This window comes from Myxine glutinosa, chromosome 4, assembly GCF_964187855.1.
Source record: "Myxine glutinosa chromosome 4, kmMyxGlut1.1, whole genome shotgun sequence".
Classification (NCBI taxonomy): domain Eukaryota; kingdom Metazoa; phylum Chordata; class Myxini; order Myxiniformes; family Myxinidae; genus Myxine; species Myxine glutinosa.
The window spans coordinates 70,924,829-70,948,660 of NC_136264.1; the positions used below are offsets into that span (position 1 = coordinate 70,924,829).

General features: G+C 40.9%; 2 protein-coding genes across 6 annotated transcripts; one reads left to right on the plus strand and one right to left on the minus strand.

The window, feature by feature from the left end:
* The first annotated feature begins 219 nt into the window (after window positions 1–219).
* Window positions 220–3,704, plus strand: LOC137424747 (uncharacterized). Of its 3 annotated transcripts, none has more exons than XM_078775884.1 (4): window positions 276–524; window positions 624–833; window positions 958–1,083; window positions 2,421–3,704. In XM_078775884.1, the coding sequence occupies exon 4, from the start codon at window positions 2,632–2,634 to the stop codon at window positions 3,595–3,597; it is 966 nt and encodes a 321-aa protein (XP_078632010.1). In that variant the 5' UTR covers window positions 276–524; window positions 624–833; window positions 958–1,083; window positions 2,421–2,631; the 3' UTR covers window positions 3,598–3,704. The 3 variants fall into 3 exon arrangements, with proteins under 3 accessions (XP_078632008.1, XP_078632010.1, XP_078632009.1); XM_078775883.1 differs by having other exon boundaries at window positions 276–511; XM_078775882.1 differs by having other exon boundaries at window positions 220–833.
* Window positions 3,705–5,501: 1,797 nt separating this feature from the next.
* On the minus strand, window positions 5,502–23,507 carry WDR55 (WD repeat domain 55). 3 transcript variants are annotated; one of them, XM_068112507.2, is made up of 8 exons: window positions 23,325–23,507; window positions 19,183–19,394; window positions 17,543–17,643; window positions 10,010–10,097; window positions 9,637–9,816; window positions 7,515–7,614; window positions 6,240–6,409; window positions 5,502–6,070 (listed from the first exon to the last, which is right to left on the minus strand). In XM_068112507.2, the coding sequence occupies exons 1-8, from the start codon at window positions 23,379–23,381 to the stop codon at window positions 5,722–5,724; spliced, it is 1,257 nt and encodes a 418-aa protein (XP_067968608.2). In that variant the 5' UTR covers window positions 23,382–23,507; the 3' UTR covers window positions 5,502–5,721. The 3 variants fall into 3 exon arrangements, with proteins under 3 accessions (XP_067968608.2, XP_067968609.1, XP_078632007.1); XM_068112508.2 differs by having other exon boundaries at window positions 23,262–23,506; XM_078775881.1 differs by lacking the exon at window positions 23,325–23,507 and adding an exon at window positions 19,880–19,884.
* Window positions 23,508–23,832: the final 325 nt, after the last annotated feature.

Below are 23,832 nucleotides of genomic sequence, written 5' to 3' on the forward strand. Positions count from 1 at the left end.
CATTTCACACGGAATGGCACCACACGCCTGGGTTGTTTCTTCAACTTAATAGTAACACGGTATATATGAGGTGTTGCAAAGGTTCTATGGCAGATTTTCACTACAAATACAATATTATTATTAATATACAGTGTACAGTACAGTACTGTATATGTAAATAAATAAAAGTTTTTAAAAGGTGCTTCTTGATAAACAGCCCAATTGGCTGCAACTGTACCTATACACCGCTCCGTTCCAAAACGGCACAAGCTCCATGTCTCCATGCCAGTATTTTCACAGACCGACTTACATCCCTACAGCCAATCGGCGTCCGCCATTTTCCCAATATGGCAGCGCCCATGATGTAGCCAGAGAGCACCCATTTCGGAGCATCCTTCTGAGAAATATGAATGGTTTCGATGGTCCTGATGAGGCAGTTTTACTGACCCCCGTTGGTACGAAGCGGAGGAGGTCGAACGACCATCATGAACGGGAAGAGGTGAAGAAGATGCGCCATTCCTGTGGTGGGAAGGTACCCATAGTTAGTATTAGTAAGTTACGTGTAACCACACGGCTCGTTTGAACGCTCGTTTCTGCCATGATGATTTACTGACCGAGGGAGATCTTGCCTTGAACCATGTTAGGTTTTACGAAGTGCCCGACAAAGTTGTTCAGGATCAGGCCCTGCTTCACTTGACGATAACGAAACCAAAACGCGCACGAAAGCGTGTGGATGATGTCGATCGCAGGAAGGACAGAAACGTCACTGTGAAGTTGTCTTCTCACAGAATGAGAAAGTCACCCCGACACCGACAGGGTTCCTGTATGCAAAGCGACATTTACAAGCGTACTTGGTGAGTGGTCTACCCGACTCTACCTTAAATTGATTTTGTTTTCGTTGACGGGAATTTTCTGCTCATTAATTACCATCTCTTGATTCCATTTTTACCTCTGCCCACCACCACTGTCTGTGTGCAGGATATCTCACAAAGTTATGGACGGATTCGGACGAAACTTGGTGGACAGTTTGGGTGTATGACAAGGACGAAATGATTCGATTTTGGTGAAGATTCGAATCTGGAGGGTCTGACGAATTACCCAAATGTAAGTGAATGTACCCAAATGTAAGTCGCACTACGTAAAGGAAGGTTATTTTATGCAGTAAAACGTTACGGTGTGCTTCTTGACATCCAAGAAAACGAATGCGAACAGAATTTTACAAATTTTACCGGGCCGATCGATGGCAGCCATTTTCGGCCAGGGGGACATGGTAACATGACATCCACACCATGGAACCATTCCCTGTTTATCGTAAAAAGGCGACAAACAGGGTTGGCGGCAGGAAGGGCATCCGGCCGTAAAACATTGCTTCAAAAAGGGGACCAAAAAACAACAACCACGGTCCCCGAAAAGGCCAACCCCTGCTTTGCGGGGAAAAATGGCCTCTAAACGGTGGTTTGGGACATAACTCGGTAAACATCTACAGGATTAATGAATCCGTGCTGAAGCGACCAATGTGCAGGTAAGTTTACCCACATAGGTTGATCCTAGACATTAATGAAGTATAAATATTTGATCAAAATTACACCCTACTCTCTTATTATTTGTATCAGAATGATGTGGAATATTTACCCAAATGAAAATCAAAAAAATTGACGATTTACCCAAATGAACGGCAACCAGCCAAGATTTACCCAAATGATCATCTCACACAGAACTAGTCACACAACGTGAAGTAAATATAAATATTTTACCCTAACCCTAACAACTAACCCTACCCTAACCCTACCTTTACATAGCACGACTTACATTTGGGTACATTGTTCTTTCATTTGGGTAAATTTAATTACATTTGGGTAATTCGTCGGACCGAATCTGGATGCGAGAAATTTTCACTTTTTAAAATTATTCTTAACCATCAATCGGGAGATGGGGCCAAAAACGATATAAAATATCTCAAAAAATTGTGGATGGATTATGTCAAAACTCAGTGAATGAGATGGGTGACAAGAATAAGCCACAAGTGTGTGTGTGTGTGTGTGTGTGTGTCAGCTCTATTATGAGCCGTAGCCCAAATATATATTTTTTTAAAGCCGATTAGATTTTGTTTCAAGTCCAAATCCAGATTCTGCCTATGAGTGGGATACAAAATGTAAACTAATCAACCTACAGGAGGTATGTGCTCTACCGAGTGCCCATCGAGTTGGCAATTTGATCTAGCAGATTCAGTGTGTACATCATGAAAAAAATTCTGCAGCCCCCTGCTCTATCTAAGTAAACTAAAGCCAAGCTTGGCGAGGTAGTCATTATTTGATCCCAAAGGCCAAATTATTGTCACCATAATTTTTGTGACCCAAGCACTGCAATGCTTTTTTTAGTTTTGTGATTTTTTTTTGTTCATCCTTGCTATCGACTTCCTTGATTTTATCTTGGCATTTCAGGGATCGGCAAGGAACGTGTGTCACGGGTGGCTTGTTACTACTTAAAGAATGCAACTGCTCGTCCTGAGAGAAGGGGTGGCGCACGAAACGTGGAAGAATACCAAGCAAAAACCAAGTGAGCTGTTATCAGTTCAATCTCGCATTCGGACATCCAGCCAAAGATGCCTGTGCTACTTGCACAAAATGCATACTGAAAATAAAAGATCTGGACATGACGGAAGCTGAGAAGCAAACAGAAACCGCAAAATTTATTTTACATAGGCGACGGGCCCATGTATTTTACGACTTGCTTGGGAGGATCGACGACGATGCAGTCACAGTATGCTTTGACGTGATGCAGAACTTGATGTTGACTCGAACTCCCATTAGTCAAGCCTTCTACTCCAGACAGCTTTACCTCTACTTGTTTGGGGTTGTGTTGCACCATGCAAAGGATTGGAGGCAGACGAAGGAAGACGTTCATCTTTATGTATGGATGGAACACGAAAACAAAAAGGACAGCAACATGATCGCGTCTGCACTTGACCACTGCTTCCGTCGCCAGCTTAATGGATCGATTTCTCAGGCCAGGAGACTTCGTATGTTTAGTGATTCTTGTTTTGGGCAAAACAAGAATATGAATGTAATTTCAATGTTATTAGCTCTTTGGCATAATGCCTTCCCCAACTTAAATATCGAATACGTGTTTCCTATCAGGGGACACAGCTTCTTACCGGCAAACCGTGTCTTTGGGAGGATTGAACAAAGCATTAGAAAGGTTGACACAATACTGCTACCAGAACAATACTATTCTGTCCTACGTGACCATGGAACTGTGTATATATACGGTGAAGATTGGCAGGCATTTGATTTTAAGTCGGCTACAAAGGCATTTGTGAAAGGTCAAAAGTCGTTCAAGATCAGTGATGCCAAAATGCTGGAGCTTAATAGTGACCAGGTTGGATTCAAAACGGTTTACGCTGGGAACTACTGTGACCACAATGTGCTGAAGCATGGGAGGAAGTGGGCTAACTTTAAACTTGCCCCGCTTCCAATGCAGACAACTGTAAAGCAGGCCAAGAAGCACAATGTGGAGAATTTGCTCAACAAAATTGGTGTGCCAGATGATGTCAAAACATTCCATAACAATGCTTTGATGCAGACAACTGAAAATGCCAATGACAGCGAGGGTGATTAGGTCACTCAAACTGATATTAGATTCGGTAGAATCTATCAAGGCCACTGTACCCAAAGAAAAGCGAGTTTATTAATGCTGGTGTTCTCTTTATAAACATAATCATCATGTGAGGTTTTGCTTGTCGTTTTTGTGATGCAAAGTTAATGCCGAAAGGTCAGATCTTTGACGAATTTTATTGGACATAATTCGGTGGTGGTCTGATTAAAGAGGTGTTCACTTTAGAGGTTTTCTCTTCACGAGGTGATCTTTGTTGAATTCGACAAGAAAACAACATTGGTAGTTTCATACAGAGTTACACTTATCTCATGACAATAAAATGCATATGGATTCGTCATTTCGAGAAAAGTCAGACGGTGGATATATGGCGCTTTGAGAAAAAAAAGAAAAAAACAATAAATGCCATTTTTTTTTAAAGTAAAAGTTCTAGATTTTGTTTTAAGATTTGAAAATCATTTACTAGTTGCACAATAAATATTAGAACTAAAAAAAAGTTATTATATTCTTCCCTATTTTCCACAACAGAAATTGTCATTTTTCTCAAAAAAAAAAAATTGATATATGGGGTTTTGGAACCAAACTCTTCAATGATACATTTCATTAAATAAAAAAATTAATGTAATTATACTTTTAACAAGTCAGGAGACGACGATGGTTCACGAGCGAGCGGTATTCAATGACAAAGGATGGACTAAAACCGAAACAGGCCCGGACAGGCCAGGCCCGGAAATGTCAAAACGAAGGTTACTAACCTTGAAATGAGATAGAAAATAATGTATAATCAGTTATGAGGTTAGTTAGCCACACAATACCGAAAATTCGGTGAAAAATGAAATGAAAAAAAAAATTAAAAATCGAGCTCCGTGGGGCTAGACACATGACATTGGCCTAACCAAATATCAAAACCCCTGTCAGATTCCACCAAACCCCTCGGAGAAGATGTAGCTTGAACTCGATTACCCCCTAAAAAGACATCTTTTTCGGGCGTGGCTCCACCCACTCTACGCAGGACACAACTAGATCATGATATCAACCTCCCACCCAAGTTTCATCAAGATCGGATATCATCGGGTAGTTATGCTGCGGACAGACAGACACACAGACATATGCACACACATGATGAATATAGTGGTCACTTGATAACTCGTGAACCAAAAATCAAACTATTTGAAAGGTTTATATGCCGTATATTAATTTTAAGAGCCACATAATTGTCAACATCACTGCACTGTCTAACTAAGGCCCACAAAAGGTTAATTCAGCCCTGATTGCTACAAGGAACACCATTGAAAGACAGTACGGTACACTATAATACAGTATTCTCAACACAAGTTTTCTGAATCGTGTTTCGAGATATTTTCTCATTTTAACAATTTTCTAGTTTTGTTATTTCTATTTAAAAAAAACATGTAGCAAAAAGTGTATTTCGAGGAGATCAGCACAGGTGAGGCATAGGATTATCTTCATAACATTTTCTTTGAGGCACAAATTCAGAAACAGTTTAGATGACATCAGAGGGATTCAAAATTATCGCTTGGAATTGGGTTGATGTTGTCTTCTTTAATACCAAAATATGTTTTAATCTGCTTTCCAGCTCTTCCCACGATTGCGAAAGCTGCTTGACCCAGAGTTGTAGAATCACAGCCTGAGCACCTGAACACATGGAATCAGGATGGATGTCATGCAACGTGTCAGACATTATGCAATGTCGGCATACCACTCTGCCTTGTCCCTCCTGCACTTTTACAGTCTCTCTCTCATTTTTATTCCATGCGAGAACACAAGCAGCCCCAAAGACATGACGCAAGCCGAGTATTTAAATAAAATAAAGATGAAACGATCTCGCATAAAATTCACAGGCAACAGGAGTTGAAAAATGCAATCCACCAACCAAGAATGTGCCAGGCTCTGTTTGGTCAGTTTTAATGGACTAGAAAGTACATTTTTGACACAAGTTGCCAAAGCAATGGCTGAATCACAGTGCAGTCAGAAGTATTAAAACCCAGTGAAGACGAAACACCTGATAATGCCATCCACTGCGTGCAGAGCAGCGAAGTTGAGACAGAAGTGAAGCCAGGCCGCAGCCAGGCCGCATCAGATCAAAGTCGTCACTTTAACTTGCATGTTTCATGTGTCTGAATCGGATTCGCTGTCTTCTTCCTCATCCGCAGTTTCATGATCACCATCTAGCTTCTCTACTGGGATCGGCTCACTGTCCAGTTCAGAGAAGAAGTCATTTTCTGTTCCAGCTTTGCTACTGAGAGCACGAAGTCCTTGCGCCCTGCGTCGTTGAGTTTTGCCCCGATTGGACACCTTTTCTTGACGTAGCTTTGCTGTCGACCAGAACTTGATCCGCTGATCATGCCCAGCACTTGCAAGCAGGTGGCTATCATGGGACACTGCAAGGCACTCCACAGGATGATGCAAGTGCTGCCCCAGCGCACCAATCACACGGTTTGGAAGAATGCTCACTGCTCTGAAAGGGGGGAAAAAGAAAAAGTAACCCACAGTATTGCAGAAATTGATGGGGCTGGAAAACTGAATGGGAGGTGGTGCAGTTGAAGTTAAGTGGCGAAGGGAAAGGTTGGGAAATAATGAAACAAGGAAACTCAGAAGCATTAAATTCAGCGAAGGTGAATTGGAACCTGATAATGCCATCCATTGCACCAGCGCAGAGCAGCTGGGTTGAGACAGAAGCCAGGCAGTCCACGGTAGGGCCATTCGTGCGAAGGTGGTCACTGGGCACACCAAACCCATCCCAGTTAAAAATGTGCAGCCGACCCTCAGTGGAGCCACAAACGACTTTGTGTCCCTCCTGCAAAAGAAAGAAAAAGAAAACAATGAAGAAAGGACAAAAGCAAAAGATAGAAAAAGAAAAATTAAGAAAAAAAGAGCAATGAGGAAGAAAACAGCAGGTAAGGCAAATGTATACAGAAGAGGTGTAATGGTGATAAAAGGCTCAACTATAATAAAAAAAATATGAGCAAGTAATGGGGAAAAAAATGGAAAAGTAAAAAGAAAATTTTGGAACTTAAGCGGTACCTCAGGAATCATTATCAATAGCATGAGAATGCACTGTAAAAAAAAAAAAAATCTTCGTTCGTATCAGCACAAGGTTGCAAGTAGCATCATTGGTTGAGGGCACAGCTGTGCCACTGATGCAATGCCCTCTGCTGGTTATGGCAGAAATTTAGAATTTGCCATGGTGCCATTAACATCCACCAACGAATGCTAGCAGATGGGACACCGGTTTAACGTCCATCCGAGGGGCGGCACATGTTGATTATTCACCCTGCCTGTAAAACACTGGGATGACAGTTTATAGCTGGGTTGGAGTTCAAACCCAGGCTACACACAGCTTAGAGGCTAAAGTGCGTACCTCTAGGCCATCCTGTCAGCCTTGGAATAATTATTCACCAAAAATACAACTTTTTTTTTTTTTGGAGATGTAAACCAATGTTGAGTTGTTACTGAAATACAAGTGGAACTTGTGAAGATTTGTAGAAAACAGTATTTCATGCTGCAAAGCACTCATGCAGCAAGGATTACATTGGGTGGTTTGCCATTGCTTTCCCAGTGATAAGAGTTGGGGCAGAGATTGGTTGAGGGCATCACCCTCAATGGCCTACAAATTGCAAATATTGTAAATAAAACAAACATCATGGGATATTTCACATCCACCAGCAGCAATCAATATGGGTCCATGACTCAACGTCCCATTTGAGGGATGGCACACTCAGACGCAGCGTCCTAAGCATGAAACTCCAATCCAACCAGTTTATAGTTGGTTTGGGAATCAAACGGACAAAAACTCCTCAAAATGGTGAGTGCTCTACTCCTGAGCGATATTTTGTTAACAGAATAAAATATAAAACACACGTTTTTTTTCTCGAGAGGAATAAAAAGATCCAAGTGAGTACCTTCATGATGACCACAGATGTAAGGTCACTATCTTGAGGTTCTGATAACACATCAAAGCGACGGCGACGAATGTTGAATGAGCACAATGTACCATCACCACTGTGAAATACAAAGAATTATCTTAAAACCATTCGCTCAATAATTTATCAGATCTCATCACTACAATAACTGCTTGGATATCAGCATGAATAACGAGCGAAACAAAAGTGACGTTTCAAAATGTCAATGACAATTGTTATTAAATTTGGACATCTCATTCTTATGTGGAAAAAAAAAAAAAAATACTGTACACCATTAAGCAGCAAATGTGACCAGCAAATTCTCTAATAATACAAGTTCTGCTCAAAAATCTTACATACACACAACACAACTGGTTGTTCCTTCATTCAAAGCAATATTTCAGTCTTAAACTTGCCTGATTCAAACTCAGAATTTATTTTTCTTAACGAGAGGGTTCATAGAACACCTTCCTCCATTCAGTCTTGAGAAAAAGGACATGGGAAGGATCTTTTAAACTCTTGCTTTGCGTTTCCAAGCACAATCTAAATTTCCTACGAGCCACCATTTTATCTGAATCCTGATATTCCCCAACGCTGAGTGTGAGCAGTTGTCCAAATGCTCCTAAACCGGACGTTTTTGGAAGTGACAACAAGGTGATATTGTGTTCTACAGTGTTCAAGTATATAATTCAATTGAAATAAAATAAACATTTTTTAAGACTAGAAAGAAAAAAAAACTTTTTCTGGACGTTTACTGCCGTTGATGCAACGTCTTTTACACCACCTTATTTAACAATTTAAATTAATGATGTATGCCTGTTGTTTGCCACCTGTAACATGTAACTCAGTGCTACCTGCTGCATGGTCAGGTTGTTGGCGACTAAACCGACACCCCTCACTGGCTTTGCTATTGGGGAGGGTGACTGTGACACCCTGCCAGGACGAAAAAAACAACACCTGGCAAAGGGAAGGCGGATGAGCCCCATAGGGAGCCAACGGCCATCCAGTAAGGAGATGGTGTCTCCTAAAAAACACCCATCCGGTTTGGATCGGTTCAAGTCATACTGAAGGCTTTAAAAATGGTACGTGGGGGGGAGACATGGCACTGTTTCTTTGCTTGAAAAGGATAGAGCATGGACAATCCCCATCGGTTGGCATCCATGGGAGGAGGAAATTCCTCTTGAGGAAATGCCCCGCTGAGTATGGTAAGAAAAGCGGCGCCATTGTAATGACGTCGCTGGTACCCAGAGTGTCCCAGGAAGTGACGGCACTGCCCCCAAGCTCAGTGGCTGTGTTAAGTGTTTGTCTCGTCAGTATGTCCATGTGTGTGTATATGTGTCAGCTCTATTAGGAGCCTTAGCCAAAGTATTTTTTTTAAATTCTAGTTTGTGTTCCGATTTGTTTTAAACAGTGTTCAAAATGTAAAACTCAATGGCAAACAAGTAGTTCCTCGATCATGAACTGCCGTCTGCAGACAGACAAAGTGAATGAATTGCTTATCCCCGCTTTTTGCTTCGCGCACACCACACGGGGTAGAAAAGAAAAAGACATCTTGAAATTAAACCCTTAGAGAGCATTGCAGTAAAAATTAAAATTTTCGCAATGAAACATTTCATACCATTGATGTGACCTTCAAAGATGCCACGTACATATTAAGCATGCAAAGGAATTACTATTATTGATACTACGAATGGGCATATATCATTACACGTCCCTTCTTAACTCCACAGTTTGCATCAAATTATCAAGAAATCTAGCTGTCTTGGTAAATGGGTCTGAATTTTCCCAAGATCTTGGTAGATTTCCCAAGATGTGGTGACACTGGAAGAGGAAGTGATGGAAGAGGAAAAAGAGGGAACCACATTTGAAAAGCACAACCTAAGGTCATTCTGAACTGCAATAATTCTAGCATAAAGTATAAGTGTATAAAGTATGAGCGAGTAATGATTCCAGTATAAAGTATGAGTGAGTATAAAGTTACAGATAAATTATAGAAATGGCAAGGTGTGAATAAAGATTAAGAGACAGCAAAAATAGGAATCAGAATGGAAACGACAAATACAGTAGTTGACAAATCATGGGGAGTAACCAGAAGAATAAGAGTATAGTAATTGCACCCAACCTGGTGGCCAACAAAATGCGGTTATGATTATCAGCAGCCATACAGCTGATGTAGTCATCTTGCTCCTGGAGACTCATGACATAGGACCCCTGGCGGAAATCCCACAAGCGCACAGTCCCAGAATCATCACCAGTTGCCACCAGGTGTTCACTCATCACCAAAAGGCTGTAGATTGGAGTGCTATGGGCAGAAGAACAAGGGAAAATGACAATGGTTTGGAAACCAATTTGACCTGGCCGCAATCTACAACATGGAGGATGCATGTGACAAGGAAGGAAGAGGACACAAAAAGCCTCATGGATGTGTGAGGGCAAGTTTAAATGGTAGGATGCTAGGGGCACACGTAGAATGCATGTTTTTAACAGTGACATACTCATGAGCTTTCTTCACAACCTGGACTAGACGACCAAGTTCCACATCAAACAGCAATATGGCCTTGTCCTTGGAAACTGAAAAAAGTTCTGCAGGAAAAGTAAAAAAAATGCAGTTTCATTGCTATTATAGTGTATCGTTGTAATCAATGGGATTTTGAGATTAAAAAACAACAATAGAACATAACGGTTCCCTACTGGTGTATAATACGCACCCCCAACTTCCACCCTCAAAAAAAAAAAACATTCATTTTCAGATTACAGTAGCGTGAATCTATGCATTTGTACACAAATCTGTAGGCCCACGATGTGCTGGCCATGAAGTGTTCGATGTCTCCGTCCAAAGCGAAGCTCCTTGCCTTCAGCCTGAGAGCAAGTGTAGAGATGGCGTGACCCTCTGCCCTCTTCTCCCGAACCCAGGCGATGACACGCTCCTCCAGCTGAGGCCACTTCGCCGATTTTCCCCTGTTCGCCTTCTTCTTCCTCGGCATATCCTCGAAGGAAGCCTTTGTTATTCGCCAGCGCCGGATGACAGACTCATTCACGCCGTGCTTCCTCCCAGCTTCTCGGTTCCCAAACCCTTCTGCAGACTGGCAGACGGAGAGTTTGAACGCTGAAGTGTACGACCGCCTTGACATCTTGCTCTTCTCTTCTCTGGAACCGGATAGAACGTATGACGACGTTTCAGTCCGAGCTGACGTTTACGGTAATCTGCCCTATAATTTCGGATTGCTACACAATTGCAGTCGTAAAACTAGAACGCCACTCAGTAGAGCACATACTCCCGCCGTGGGTCAAGTTGGAATAGTACGATTTCACAAAAGTTTGAGGGAGTAGTTCAGTGACAACACAAGACAGACACTGCACAGATATATATTTAGAATATATAGAAGATAATGTTAAAAAAAAACAAGGCAATTTCACTTACATTTTCGGATTCAGCGTTCAATTCTATATAAGTGAGTGTATTTTCAGGCATGTGTGACTTCAAATAAAATTGTAAGCCAGGAAAACGTTCGTTTCATTCCTTAGGGATACAACATGTAAAACTGGCCCAAACGTCAAAACAAAACGCGCTCATTTTAAGTCGTACAAGATAATGCGACCACTCATTCTTCTGGGAAGAATCCCATGCACATGCTTGTCACACTTATAACTCACCTAAGTCTTTATAAGTTGATCAAATACTGACACCACGATTGACATTCGCTGAGGTAAATGTTGATATCTCTTCTGAGGTAAATATAAAAAACCGTTTTAAAGCATTATATGTATCAAACGATACATTTTATGAAACGGGGAAACCGAATACACACTTTGTTGGTTTTAAAATGACAGAATATGTCTTCATTAGGAAAAAAAGAAGACGACGCTGCTAACAAAATACACCGCTCTAACGCATAACCACGAGTTTAAACTACATTTACAACAAATATGAAACCTATTTTCATATCACAATGTTAAATATAGATATAGAAGATAATGTTAAAAAAAAATGAGCCCTATCTTCCAATGGTAAGCAATCCTTCAAAAAATTCCTGGATCCGAAATAATATCCTGAGCTTCACCAAAAACTAATCAATTCTTCCTTATCCCAAGAGCAATCATCCCACCAACTTTCATCCAAATCCGTTCAGAACTTTTCCAGATATCTTGTTCACAAATACACGAACACACACACGCGGACACGATCAAATGCATTACTCCCTGGCGGGAGTAATAAAAGACCTTCAAAATAAAAGACCGATGTGGCTTTTCAGAGCGAGAAAAGCCGTTCTATTCACATCCCGGAAGCGGCGTTGCTTTGAGCGGCAAATCCATAGAAAGCACATAATGGTACAAAACCCGCTTGCCATCCGGGGCGAACGAGCAGCAATGGCGGCCCTGCATGTCGGCGCAATTGTGCATGACGCAACGGGGAAAACGTGCAACCGAGATCGCTTTTCGTAAAATACTTTTTTTCGTAAATGTATTGGAAAATTGACTTGTTGTGAAGCCGAGTTTTTTTTATATCCCCATGACGCACCCCCAACTTTTGACTTTTTTCCCGATAAAAAAACTGCGTCTTATACACCGGTATACTAAATAGCCGAACTGCGGTTTTTGATTGGATGGATGAACAGACTATCAGTTTCAGTAAAACGGTAGGGGTACCATCGATTGACTGCCTTACACCCATTGGCTGCACAGCTGGCCTCAGCCGCCATGTGCCTGCCCAGGTTGTTAGGATAGCTAGAGTCCCTGTATAAAGAGAGTTGCGCCATGCGCTGACCCGAGATTTCTGGTCACGTGATTTCGTGGCGCCATTTTGTGTCTAACTTCACCGTGCGTGAACGTCAGCTTGGTACGGGAATGTTGTTTATTGCCAAACAAAATGACTGGTTGTTCTGCTTTTGGTTGTTCAAACCAATCTAGGAAATATAAGATGTATAGATTTCCAAGTGATAAAGTCAGAAATATGGAAAAGAAATATGTCAGAATAATAATAAAAATAATAAAGTCAGAAATATATATATATAAAAATATATAAAAATATATAAATATAAATATAAATATATAAATATAAATATATATTATATAAAATAATATATTATAAAATATATTATATTTATATTATATATATTATATATAATTATAATATATATAATATATATATATTATATATATTATTATATATATATTATTATATATATAATAATATATATATTATTATTATATAATATATATATATATATATAATATATAATATAATAATATATATATAATATTAATATATATATATATATATAATATATAATTATATAATAATATATAATATATATATACATATATATATATATAATATATATTATTATATATATTATTATATATATATAATATATATTATTATATATATATATAATATATATAATATATATATATTATATATATTATTATATATATATATATATATATATATATATATATTATATATATATTATATATATTAAAATAATAATATATTATATAAAAAATATATAAAATATTATATAATTTTATAAAATATATAAAAAATATAAATATATAGAAAAAATATATATAAATATATAAATATAAAAATATATAAAAATAATAAAATAAAAATTATAAATAATAAAAAGTCAGAAATATGGCAATACCACATACAGAATTTGTTTTAAGTGTGTTAGACTATATGTCGGCTGGAAGTCCTACACCGGAATTGCTCTCGGCACCCTTTAAAAAATATTGGATATGCCCACACTCCTTTCTAAAAGTTATTAAAATTCAGAGAACGACAGCATTGGTTTGTCTTACTGATAATGTCAGCTCTTATATGCAGTGTTGGCTTGTAATATGCATTGCCATACCACTTTTAACATCACCACACAGCTCTTTTTCACGGAAACAGCTGAGTTTTTGACAAAACAAATATCACCTGTATGTAATAATAAGACTAAATATGTGTAGTAAAATTTTTTTTAGCAGGTTTAGAATATATCACCCCATATCGCGAATGTACATGTATATCTAATCCAACACACTTAGACACAAAATGGCGTCCAAATTTGAGTTGACACAACTCTCTATATACAGGGACTCTAGGATTAGCCATCTGCGGAAATGTTACCGGTATACAGTATTCACAATCGTTAAGCCTTCCATTTCAGTTTTCCCTTCAGTGCAAATCAAGGATTATCAAATATATAATTGAAAGGTTGCAGACGATAGCCGTCATGGGCCTCTGAACAGCTTCTTTCTCCGAAGCAATAGCGTTGTTGTTGTTGTTGTTGTTGAATTTGGTGTTCTGAAGGTAAAATGTACTAGGTATTTATTTTTCCATAGCGATCCTATTATTGGAGGTGTAGTTGTTGTTGTGAAGGTAATATGTTGTGCAGAGTTCCATTTGTTGTAAAATGGCGATATTTACTGCTCCAAATAATGAGATTTTTCGTGAAGGAGATATTTGGTGATGGGAACTGTTTATTTTCAAGTCTCGCATTATTGGAGGAGAGTGATGAAAGAACACTCATGTTAACCTGACGGAAAACTGTTCATCATGTATGCATATCTTGGGACCGGTCTCAGGGTTTTTGCGGAGATACTTTATCCATGTGGCCGAGATGGAATACCACAGTGTGTAGTTAAAAGAGACCAATATTTGATGTACTGTACATGGGGCAGCATGGTATATTTGCAGGTAACCTGGAGATGAAGGTGATTTGCAAGATGTACAATTTGACAGCAATATTTACTTGAAAAACGAAAAGCATTTTGCTACACAAGCTATTGTCACAACAGAAGGATTCACACGCAACTTAACCACTGATGTACGATTATATTTATCCCATGTAACTGTGTATTCTCTTGACAAAGTGCTCCCTCACCTCAAATCCTCCCCATCTGTTGTGCAGAAGTTCTGCAGGCTCAACTAGTTATTGGAATTTTAAAAGGTTATCAGTCATATGAGAATGCCCCAAACCTCCACACTTGCACCATTTGATACCATAAACCTACTAGGTATTACTCAAACATCAAATTTATCCTGGAATCCACACATTACACAAATAGCTAAGTCTGCCTCGAAGAAACTAGGAGTCCTGTTCAGATGTCGAAGATGCTTCTCCTATCAACAGTTACTTCAACTATACAGGGTGATTCAATGGAATGTGATGGTTTTCAGAAAGCAGCTAAAGGCATGCTGTGGTGGGGGAAACCTTGTATGTCACTTGATCTGAAAGTTACGCAGTTTCTCCTGTCAGTGTAGTGAGAGACAGTATGGAGAACTGGTCAGTGCCACAACGCATGTTCGCAATAAGGGCATTGTTTGAATGCAAATCGGTAGTGCAGGTGCAGAGAAGATTTAGACGTGAGTTTGGTGTTGCAAGGCATGGTAGAATTCCCTCTCGTAACATTATTTTGAAGTGGGTGGAAAAATTCAATAACACCGGCAGTGTTTGCTTTCACTTTGTTGGCATTGCACGAACGGTCCGCACACTGGAGAACATTGGGAGAGTTAGGGAAGCGGTGTTGCGGAGTCCAACTCGCTCTGCCAGGCGTCAATCGGCTGTGTTGAACATATCGGTCGCGAGTGTTCGCCGTATTCTACACGATGACCTCCAATTTCATCCCTATAAAATTCAAAATGTGCAGAGTCTGAAATAAATCGATAAAGTCACTCGACTGGAATGTTGTAAGTAGTTCATGGACATTTTGAATGACAATCCAGCATGAATGTATCCGTTTTGGTGGAGGCCACTTAAAAGATGTTATTTTTAAAAAAGTACAAATTTATAAATTGCATTGTGCTGCTGTTTTTCAACTGAAAACGTTTTGCTTTTTATTCAACCCAGTTATCCACAATAACGCTTTAAAAACCATCACATTCCCTTGACTCACCCTGTATAAAGGATTGATTCATCCGTGTATAGAGTACTGCTCTCACATATGGGGATGGTCTCGCTCCACATACTTGCTGGACAGAATTTAATCCAAAGTAATCCGACTCATGAACTCTCCCAATCTGACGTCAAAACTCGATCCGCTTGAATTATGCCGCAAAGTTGGCTCTCTTTCTCATTTCTACAGATATTACTTTGATCGCTGCTCCCGAGAACCTGCTGCTTGTGTACCTCCGCTATTAAAGGGGACCACGGAATACTCGACAAGTCTCGATGTCACATGATTTTTGTGTGTCAATTGGCAACAAGGGTGGGCTGTTATGATGTTTGTTTCTTCCCCACCACTGCCAAACTATGGAACCCTTTACCTTCTCATGTATTTCCAAACATTTACGACCTTCCCCTTTTCAAAAAGCAGATTTTTTACTTCCTCAAAAACTCTTGGACCATTCTCTCTTTCTTCACTTTTCTATCAATACAGCTCTTTTATTTGGGGCCTGGCCTCGATGAGGACTATAAAGTCTGTGACTGCAGCCTTCAACATTAAAAAAAACAACTGTCCTGGTGGCTTTCATGGCATCAATGAAACATATACTGGCTAAATAATTATGTCATTAAAATAGGAGTTAATAAAATTAATAACTTGGAATAAAATGCCTCAATTATGCAATTCCATATTTGATGCAATATTTTGAAGCTCAAGAGCAAAAACCCACTAAGTGGTGGGAAGTTGATAACTGGATTATAAGGCAAAGAAAAAAAACCAGATAATCAGACCTGGTGCTTTGCTGAAAACGCCTCTCGTAACTCAGTACATATCAGCTGACATTAATGTGCAGAAATACCTGATTAATGCAAAATTCTTTGCAAATTATTTTCTATGGAAAATTAGATGCTCTTTATTGCTTTGATTACAAGATTATAGTGAACGTTCCATTCTGTGAATAACAAAAACAGTTGACATCCTATCTAACTATCTCATGACATTCACCAGTGGATTTACACAAATATAATGCCGCTTTGATGTCAGATAAGTGAGTTTGTTGGTTTAGTACAATTGTCACTTTTAAAACATTAAAATGAAAAAGGGGAATTTGGGATACTGTATTTCAAAAACTAGAAAATACAATTTGACACGAATGAGTCGACGGATATGCCTCAGCCCACGTTGGACTTCAACCCACTTACATTTGACCACAATTAAACGTCACATGAATAACTAGAATGGCACTCGGTAGAGTGCAAACGTCCGCCAGGCTGAACAGTTTACGTTTTGTATCCCACTGATAGGCTGGATCTGGACCTGAACCAAAATCCAACTGGCTTGTTCTTGTGCCTACCCAACTCATCCACCAGGTTTTGTCATAATCCCATAATCCGTCCATAACTTCGAGAGATTGTGCTATTTATCACTCAATGGCAAAGAATCACTTTTAAAAAATTTTAAACTCATATCCAGATTTGGATCTTCACTAAAATCGAATCAATGCATCCTTGCCACACAGCAAACTGTCCACTAGATTTCCTCCAAATACATAACGTTTTGAGATGTCCTGCTTACAAAGAGACAGACAAACAGGGGTGAAAACATAACCTCCATACACTTTCGGTGGCGGAGGTAATAAAATAAAAGTTTTAAAGAATCAAAAAAAAAAAAAAAAAACCCATTTTTACTTTTTTTTTACCACCATTGATGGTGTCTCTTACACCATCCTATTTGACACATTACATTAGTTCTTCGTACCTGTTGTTTGTGTCCTTTATGAGGTCCCGATCAAGTATGTTTCCTGTTTGGAATCATTTTCAATTTTATTTTGCTGCCAGACAAGCGGACTGTCTAAAGCGATTACCTCAGTCCTCTCTGTGCATGTGCACTCGGGACGCCATTTCCATACAAATTGCCAAATTCAGAGCCAAAGTACTGCCAGACTGCATGTTTGTGTTCCTGATTAATGTTACGATTTGTGTTTTACAGTGTTCAAAATATAACACTCACTTGAAATCATGCAGTTCCTCAATCATAGACCGACAGACAGACAGAATGAACCAACTTCTGAACACCACTTTGTGCTACGGGTGCAGGGTAATAAAGAAAACATCATGTAAAAAAGAAAAGTAGTCAAAGTGGAAACGAACCTGTGCCAGATGGGGAAAAGGAGAGGTCTCGGCAAGCTTTCTGATGATGCCCTGATGACCACAGCTCTCGATTCCCCCGATCGAAGCAGGAGTATGAATATCTGGTGTCCCAGCAATAGCAGTAAGCAACCATGCATGTACACATGTAAAATGGTATGAAGATAGACAATACAAATACGCAATGGATCCCAACATTGAGCGAATTCATTTACGAGTGGAATATTGACGTAATAAATCATTTAGAGTTCAAATTTCCTTTCGACTTATTGTGTTTGCTTCATCAACTCATATTCACCACAAATACTATTCAGAAGTTAGGCAAGCTCGCTTTGCCCTTTCACGCAGACGTGAGCACAATCTCTCGTGAGAAAGATCTTCTTTTTTGGGGGGGATATGAAATCAAGGCTCGTGGAGGAGCTAGAACACAGAATGGATCAGGATGCAACAAAACGTAAAGAGCAGTAGAGAGGGAGAGGGCGGGTGGGGGAGGGGGTGGACGTACCAACAGCAGGGTCGAGGGACAAAATAGAGGGAGACTTGGAAAAGTGGTGGGCTTGGAGAGAGTTAATGGGGGAAAGATCATGGTTTTGGATGGGATAACCTGAAATGGTGGTGAACAGCCTTCCCAAAGAGGGAAGAATGACATTCAAGAGGATGTGGAAGTTGGTTCCTCGGGTGGGAAAAATAGAGGAACAAATGAGTGGAGGTGAGCAGTGATTCTAGGAATTTCCCCAGACGCGAGTCACTGGAAAACCACATGTATCCGAACAGAAACATGTGTGTTTGTGTGTGTGGGGGGGAGGGCGGGGGGGGGGTGGACAGAGAATCAAAAGGGCATAGAGACCAAGACCAGGGAGGACACGGTAGGAAACAAAGGCCACCGACATGTCTGTGAAGTGAAAGTAATAGGCTCATAGAATCTTCAGCACGGGAGATTCCATTAATCTTGAGCACGGGAGATTCCATTAATCTTGATTGCCTTGGTTGCATTGCGTCAAGCTGAGCAAGGTGTGAGGCAGGAGCGCTAGTACAGAAGGGAGAGCAGTACTCCATTGAGCTGTGGAATAAGGCCTTGTAAGTAGATAAAAGTTGATATGCTACGGAAAGCCGTTTGATGAAGGAGGATACCAGTCATCGGCTGGCTTTGAGACCAACTTTGAAATGTAGTTTGCCCAAGAAAGATCATGGTTGATGGGGAGACCCAGTAGTTTCAATGACCACTTCCTCAAGATTGTTAAGAAAGTAGATGGGGTGTGTGGAGGGGGTAGGAGTGTAGCAGATGGTCTTTTCAGAGAGACAGTGAGTGTGTGAGATTTGTCAGGATTGAAAGACATATTCCAAGTGTGTTTGACCAGCTTGTGATTTTTTTCAAACCTGAAGAGGGAAGAGGATGCAGCATGCCTGTCTGAAAGATTAGGGATGTCATGGGAGAGGAGGGGCGGGGGGAGTCATCAGCAAAGTGAGAGAGGATTTTAATTATTAAAAGGTGTGATATTTGTTTACTGTAACCTTAACCTTATTTCACTGTAACCTGCTCCCCTCCCCCTTCAAAAAAAAACATTCAAGGTTGATTAATTTGGATCAGTATTTATCAATTAACAGCTTTCCACTCAGCCTTTGCATTTAATGCACCAACTCACACAAAGAGATCTCCATCCAAATCCCCAGCAGCAAATATGTCCTTCTGCGGATGCAAGCTTAAGGAAGATACACAGGCCTCAAAAGAAACGTCTTCTGGAGTCTCAAGTTTCTGTTGAGTTTTCAGATTCTCCATTTCTTCAGACTCCTCCATCTCCTGTCCAAGATCATCAGACCTTTTCAATGTTGCCATATATCCTCCATTCACATGCTCCTGAAGAAAGAGATATACAAGACCATACAACTTCACCACAAACCACTGAATAAAATAATACATTTATTGCACTCGACAATTCCACTAAATTTTAACTAACCCAAACAAGTAATATTCCCTTTTTACATTTGAAAAGTTGGCAAAAGTTCAACAGATCGAAAGATCCTTGCTTTATTCAAGGATGTGTGTGTCTTCAAGTTAAAACAGTTGGGATCATTAAATTTTCAGAAGAAATAAAGGCTCAGCCAGCCAACAAATAGTACCGAGTTACTCGCGGACATCAACTTTCAGTTTGGGAGGTCGGCAGTTTGAACCCCGGCCAAGTCATACCAATGACTTCAAAAATGGTACAAGCTACTTCCTTGATTGATGTTCGGCATTTAGAGGATAGAGCACAGACAGATCCCGTAGGGAGGAAATTTCACCGAATTCATCCACCGAGTATGCAGAGAAAAGTGACGTCATACATATGATGTTGCTGGTACCAAGATTGCCCTCGAACGTTGCATCAGACCCCACAAGCTCAGCAGCCGTGTTTGTCTCATGTATGTACATGGGATTAGTGGGGGTGAGGGAGGGGAAAAAGTAGTTTAGGGGTGACTAACGTACAATACCGATCATGCACTATCCTTGACGAGACCCTCTCACAGACGTCACACTCAGCACAGATGTACACAATCACCCATCCACACTTAAGCTTCTTCAAAGTGCAGGATTTGTCTCCTCATCCTATCACCATCTATTCTGCTGAAGAACTCTTCTTCACTTATTCTCTCTAAACCCTTCATTACGTTAAACATCTCCATCATATCCCCTCGTAATCACCTCCTTTCTAATGTATAAAGTCCTGTCACTTTCAGCCTCATAGCTGAGTCTAGCTAGGCCCAGAATCATTCTAGTAGCCCTGCGCTGAACCCTCTCTATGGTAGCTACATCCTTCCTGAGTTGTGACCAAAACTACACACAATATTCGAGACTAGTGGGGTCACCCGTGGGAATCCCACGGGTATGGATGTGTGTGACATTTGAACATCTTGATTTAGATGCTGCACATTAAATTTTACAAAATGGTTAAAATGGTGTAATGAACACAACTTATTTATTTCACATAATATGTGACCCCTCACTCCTCTCCACCCTCACGCCTCTCCAATACCACTCCTCCTCACACTCCTCTCCAATACCTCCTCGCACTCCTCTCCAATACCTCCTCGCACTCCTCTCCAATACCTCCTCGCACTCCTCTCCAATACCTCCTCGCACTCCTCTCCAATACCTCCTCGCACTCCTCTCCAATACCTCCTCGCACTCCTCTCCAATACCTCCTCGCACTCCTCTCCAATACCTCCTCGCACTCCTCTCCAATACCTCCTCGCACTCCTCTCCAATACCTCCTCGCACTCCTCTCCAATACCTCCTCGCACTCCTCTCCAATACCTCCTCGCACTCCTCTCCAATACCTCCTCACACTCCTCGCCAACCCCTCACACTCCTCGCCAACCCCTCACACTCCTCGCCAACCCCTCACACTCCTCGCCAACCCATCACACTCCTCGCCAACCCCTCACACTCCTCTCCAACCCCTCACACTCCTCTCCAACCATTCACACTCCTCTCCAATCCCTCACACTCCTCTCCAATCCCTCACACTCCTCTCCAATCCCTCACACTCCTCTCCAATCCCTCACACTCCTCTCCAATCCCTCACACTCCTCTCCAATCCCTCACACTCCTCTCCAATCCCTCACACTCCTCTCCAATCCCTCACACTCCTCTCCAATCCCTCACACGCCTCTCCAATCCCTCACACTCCTCTTCAATTCCTCATACTCCCCTCCAATCACACCTCACTTGCCTCTCCAATCGCGCCTCACTCTCCTCTCCAATCACCCCTCACTTGCCTCTCCATCACTCCTCACTCTCCAACTCCTCGCTCCTCTCCTCCCTCCTCGCTCCTCTCCCTCACTAAATTCCTATCTGTTTGCTTTACCTATCGCCGTCTGGCATTGTGCTGTCTGTATATCCCACCTTAACTACTCCCGTGTATACATGAGCACCCCCAGATCCTTCTCCCTGTGTGACACAATCCAATATTTCTCCTTGCATCATGTTATCCCTATTTTCATTATCCTTAACCATCCCTTTACATTTCTTTAGGTTAAACTGAATCTGCCAATCCTTTGCCCAATTTATACAAGTATTAACAATATTTCCACTGTTCTTTCCTGAATCTGATCACTCCTCCCCCACCCCACCCCCCCCCCCCCCTCTCCGCTATCTACCTTACCTCCACGCTTTGTGTCATCTGCAAATTGCGAAAGCCTACTCTTCCCCCCCACTATCAAAATCATTGATGGAAATTATAAACAACGATCCCAGTACTGACCCCTGAGTTTCCCTACTAAGTAGATCCTCCCAGTTAGACATCCTCCCACTCACAGCCACTCTTTCCTTCCCATCACTAATCCAGTTTGCAAACAAGGTAGCTACCCGACCAGCCACTCCACAAGCCCTCACCATGGCTACCAAATTCCTTCTTATAGTAAAAAATATACTACGTCCACCATTATTCCCTCATCCACCCAATCAAAAACTCCTTGAACAAAGAACTCTAAAATATTTCTTCGACAAGTCCTTTGGTAAACCCATGCAGACTACCTTTAATTAGTTTGTATTTATTTAATTGTTTCCTCATCTGGTCCCTAATTAACATCTCCAACACCTTCCCCACAACTGACGTCAATCTAACATGTCTATAGTTCCCCAATTCTTCTCTAGATCTTTTATTAAATAACTCAGTTACATTTTGCTTCTCTCCAATCCTCCGGCACCTGTCCTGACTCCAGTAAGCTGTTGAAGGTATCCGGTAACAATAACATCTCGCTTACCTGCTCAGCCAACTCCATGATAGATGCTCTCACCTTTTGGAATTCTCCTGACTGTTCTTGTGTGAATGTTGAAACTCCAATACATTCAGAACTCCGCTGCCCGTCTACTCACCCATTCCCGGACCCGTGACCACATCACCCCCGTCCTTTACAAGCTTCACTGGCTTCCCATCCCCCAGAGAATCCAGTACAAAATCCTCCTCTTGACATACAAAGCCCTCCATAACCTGGCCCCATCCTGGCTGACCCCTACCTGGCTGACCTCCTCTCCAGACACACTCCCACCCGCAACCTCCGCTCTGCTGGTACCAACCTCCTGACCCACCCCCCCCCCCCCCATCCGGACCAAATTCAGATCCTGGGGGGACAGGGCCTTCTCCATCGCTGCTCCCACCCTCTGGAACTCGCTACCTCACACCATCAGAGACTCCTCCTCACTCACCACATTCAAAACATCACTAAAGACCCACCTGTTCAACACTGCATTCAACATTCAACCCACAGCATTTAACCCCTGACTATCTCTTCTCCTTCTCCCTCCTTTTGCTTTAAATATTTCCCTATTGATTCTTGTCTTTTTGCAATTGTTGTTTTCATGTATTGACAATACATATTGTTATGCATTATGTTTTGCACTCTGTCAAAGCGCCTGTAAAGCGCTTCTTGAAAAGCGCTATACAAAATAAATGAATTATTATTAAATTATTAAAATACCTGTTTAATATAATAAGCCTGCCATCTTACTTTCATCACTAACCACTCTCCCTCTGCTATTTTTCAATGAGCCCACACCTGTCCTAACCTGTTCTTTAGTCTTTATTTATATATTTAAAGAATGCCTCGCTATTATGCTTGATATTCTTAGCCGTGTCCTTCTCATTACTCTCTTTTACTTTTAGCTTGCAGAGTTATTTTCTTAACTTGCTTCTTTTTCCTCTGATACTGATATAAATCAAACTCCAGTCCTGTTATTTTATACCTTATAAATGCATCCTGCTTCTCCTCAATAGCACTGATGGTAGTGAAACATTTTCCTGCTCACGTTTGCCGTCGTGCGGTCGTCGACGGGTCGTGAATCCGCCACACCACCTGCAGCCATAACGCCAAAAACGTCACACGTGTGAGATGAGATGAGATGAGATCATGAGAACCCGAAATCACAGGCCAATTGACCGAGCGGCCCTGACACTTCCGGTTGATTTTGTTTTGATTGCGTTTAAAATCCGAATCTCGAATGCAATATATCTGTTAATATCAAAAACTAAATTTATAATGTCATTAGCACTCGTATATTTGCGTGCCACAAATTATATTTCGCTTCCACATGGCCCGTCTGTAACACCGCTGCCAACTACATTGCTTAGCTCCTTTAGCGTCAAAACGAGTACATCTCGTCACCGAAAGATGCTGACAAAAAAATAACTGAAAGACAGGGAAACAGACCGGAAAGTACGGAATTACACAATACACAAAATTAATAAACATTTCCTAATCAGATTAATTCATTTTAAAAATATTTTTGTGACAGGAAAATATTGCTTTTCAATTTA

Excerpts from the sequence above, each read along its gene's own strand:
- WDR55 (XM_068112507.2), bottom strand. The coding sequence starts at position 23,381 with ATGGCTGCAGGTGGTGTGGCGGATTCACGACCCGTCGACGACCGCACG. Across the intron at positions 19,395-23,324 it reads ACGACCGCACGACGGCAAAC|GAGCATGTGAATGGAGGATA; the intron begins GTGAGCAGGAAA and ends CTCTTTCTTCAG. Across the intron at positions 7,615-9,636 it reads CGCATTTTGTTGGCCACCAG|TGGTGATGGTACATTGTGCT; the intron begins GTTGGGTGCAAT and ends TGTATTTCACAG.
- LOC137424747 (XM_078775882.1), top strand. The coding sequence starts at position 2,632 with ATGACGGAAGCTGAGAAGCAAACAGAAACCGCAAAATTTATTTTACAT.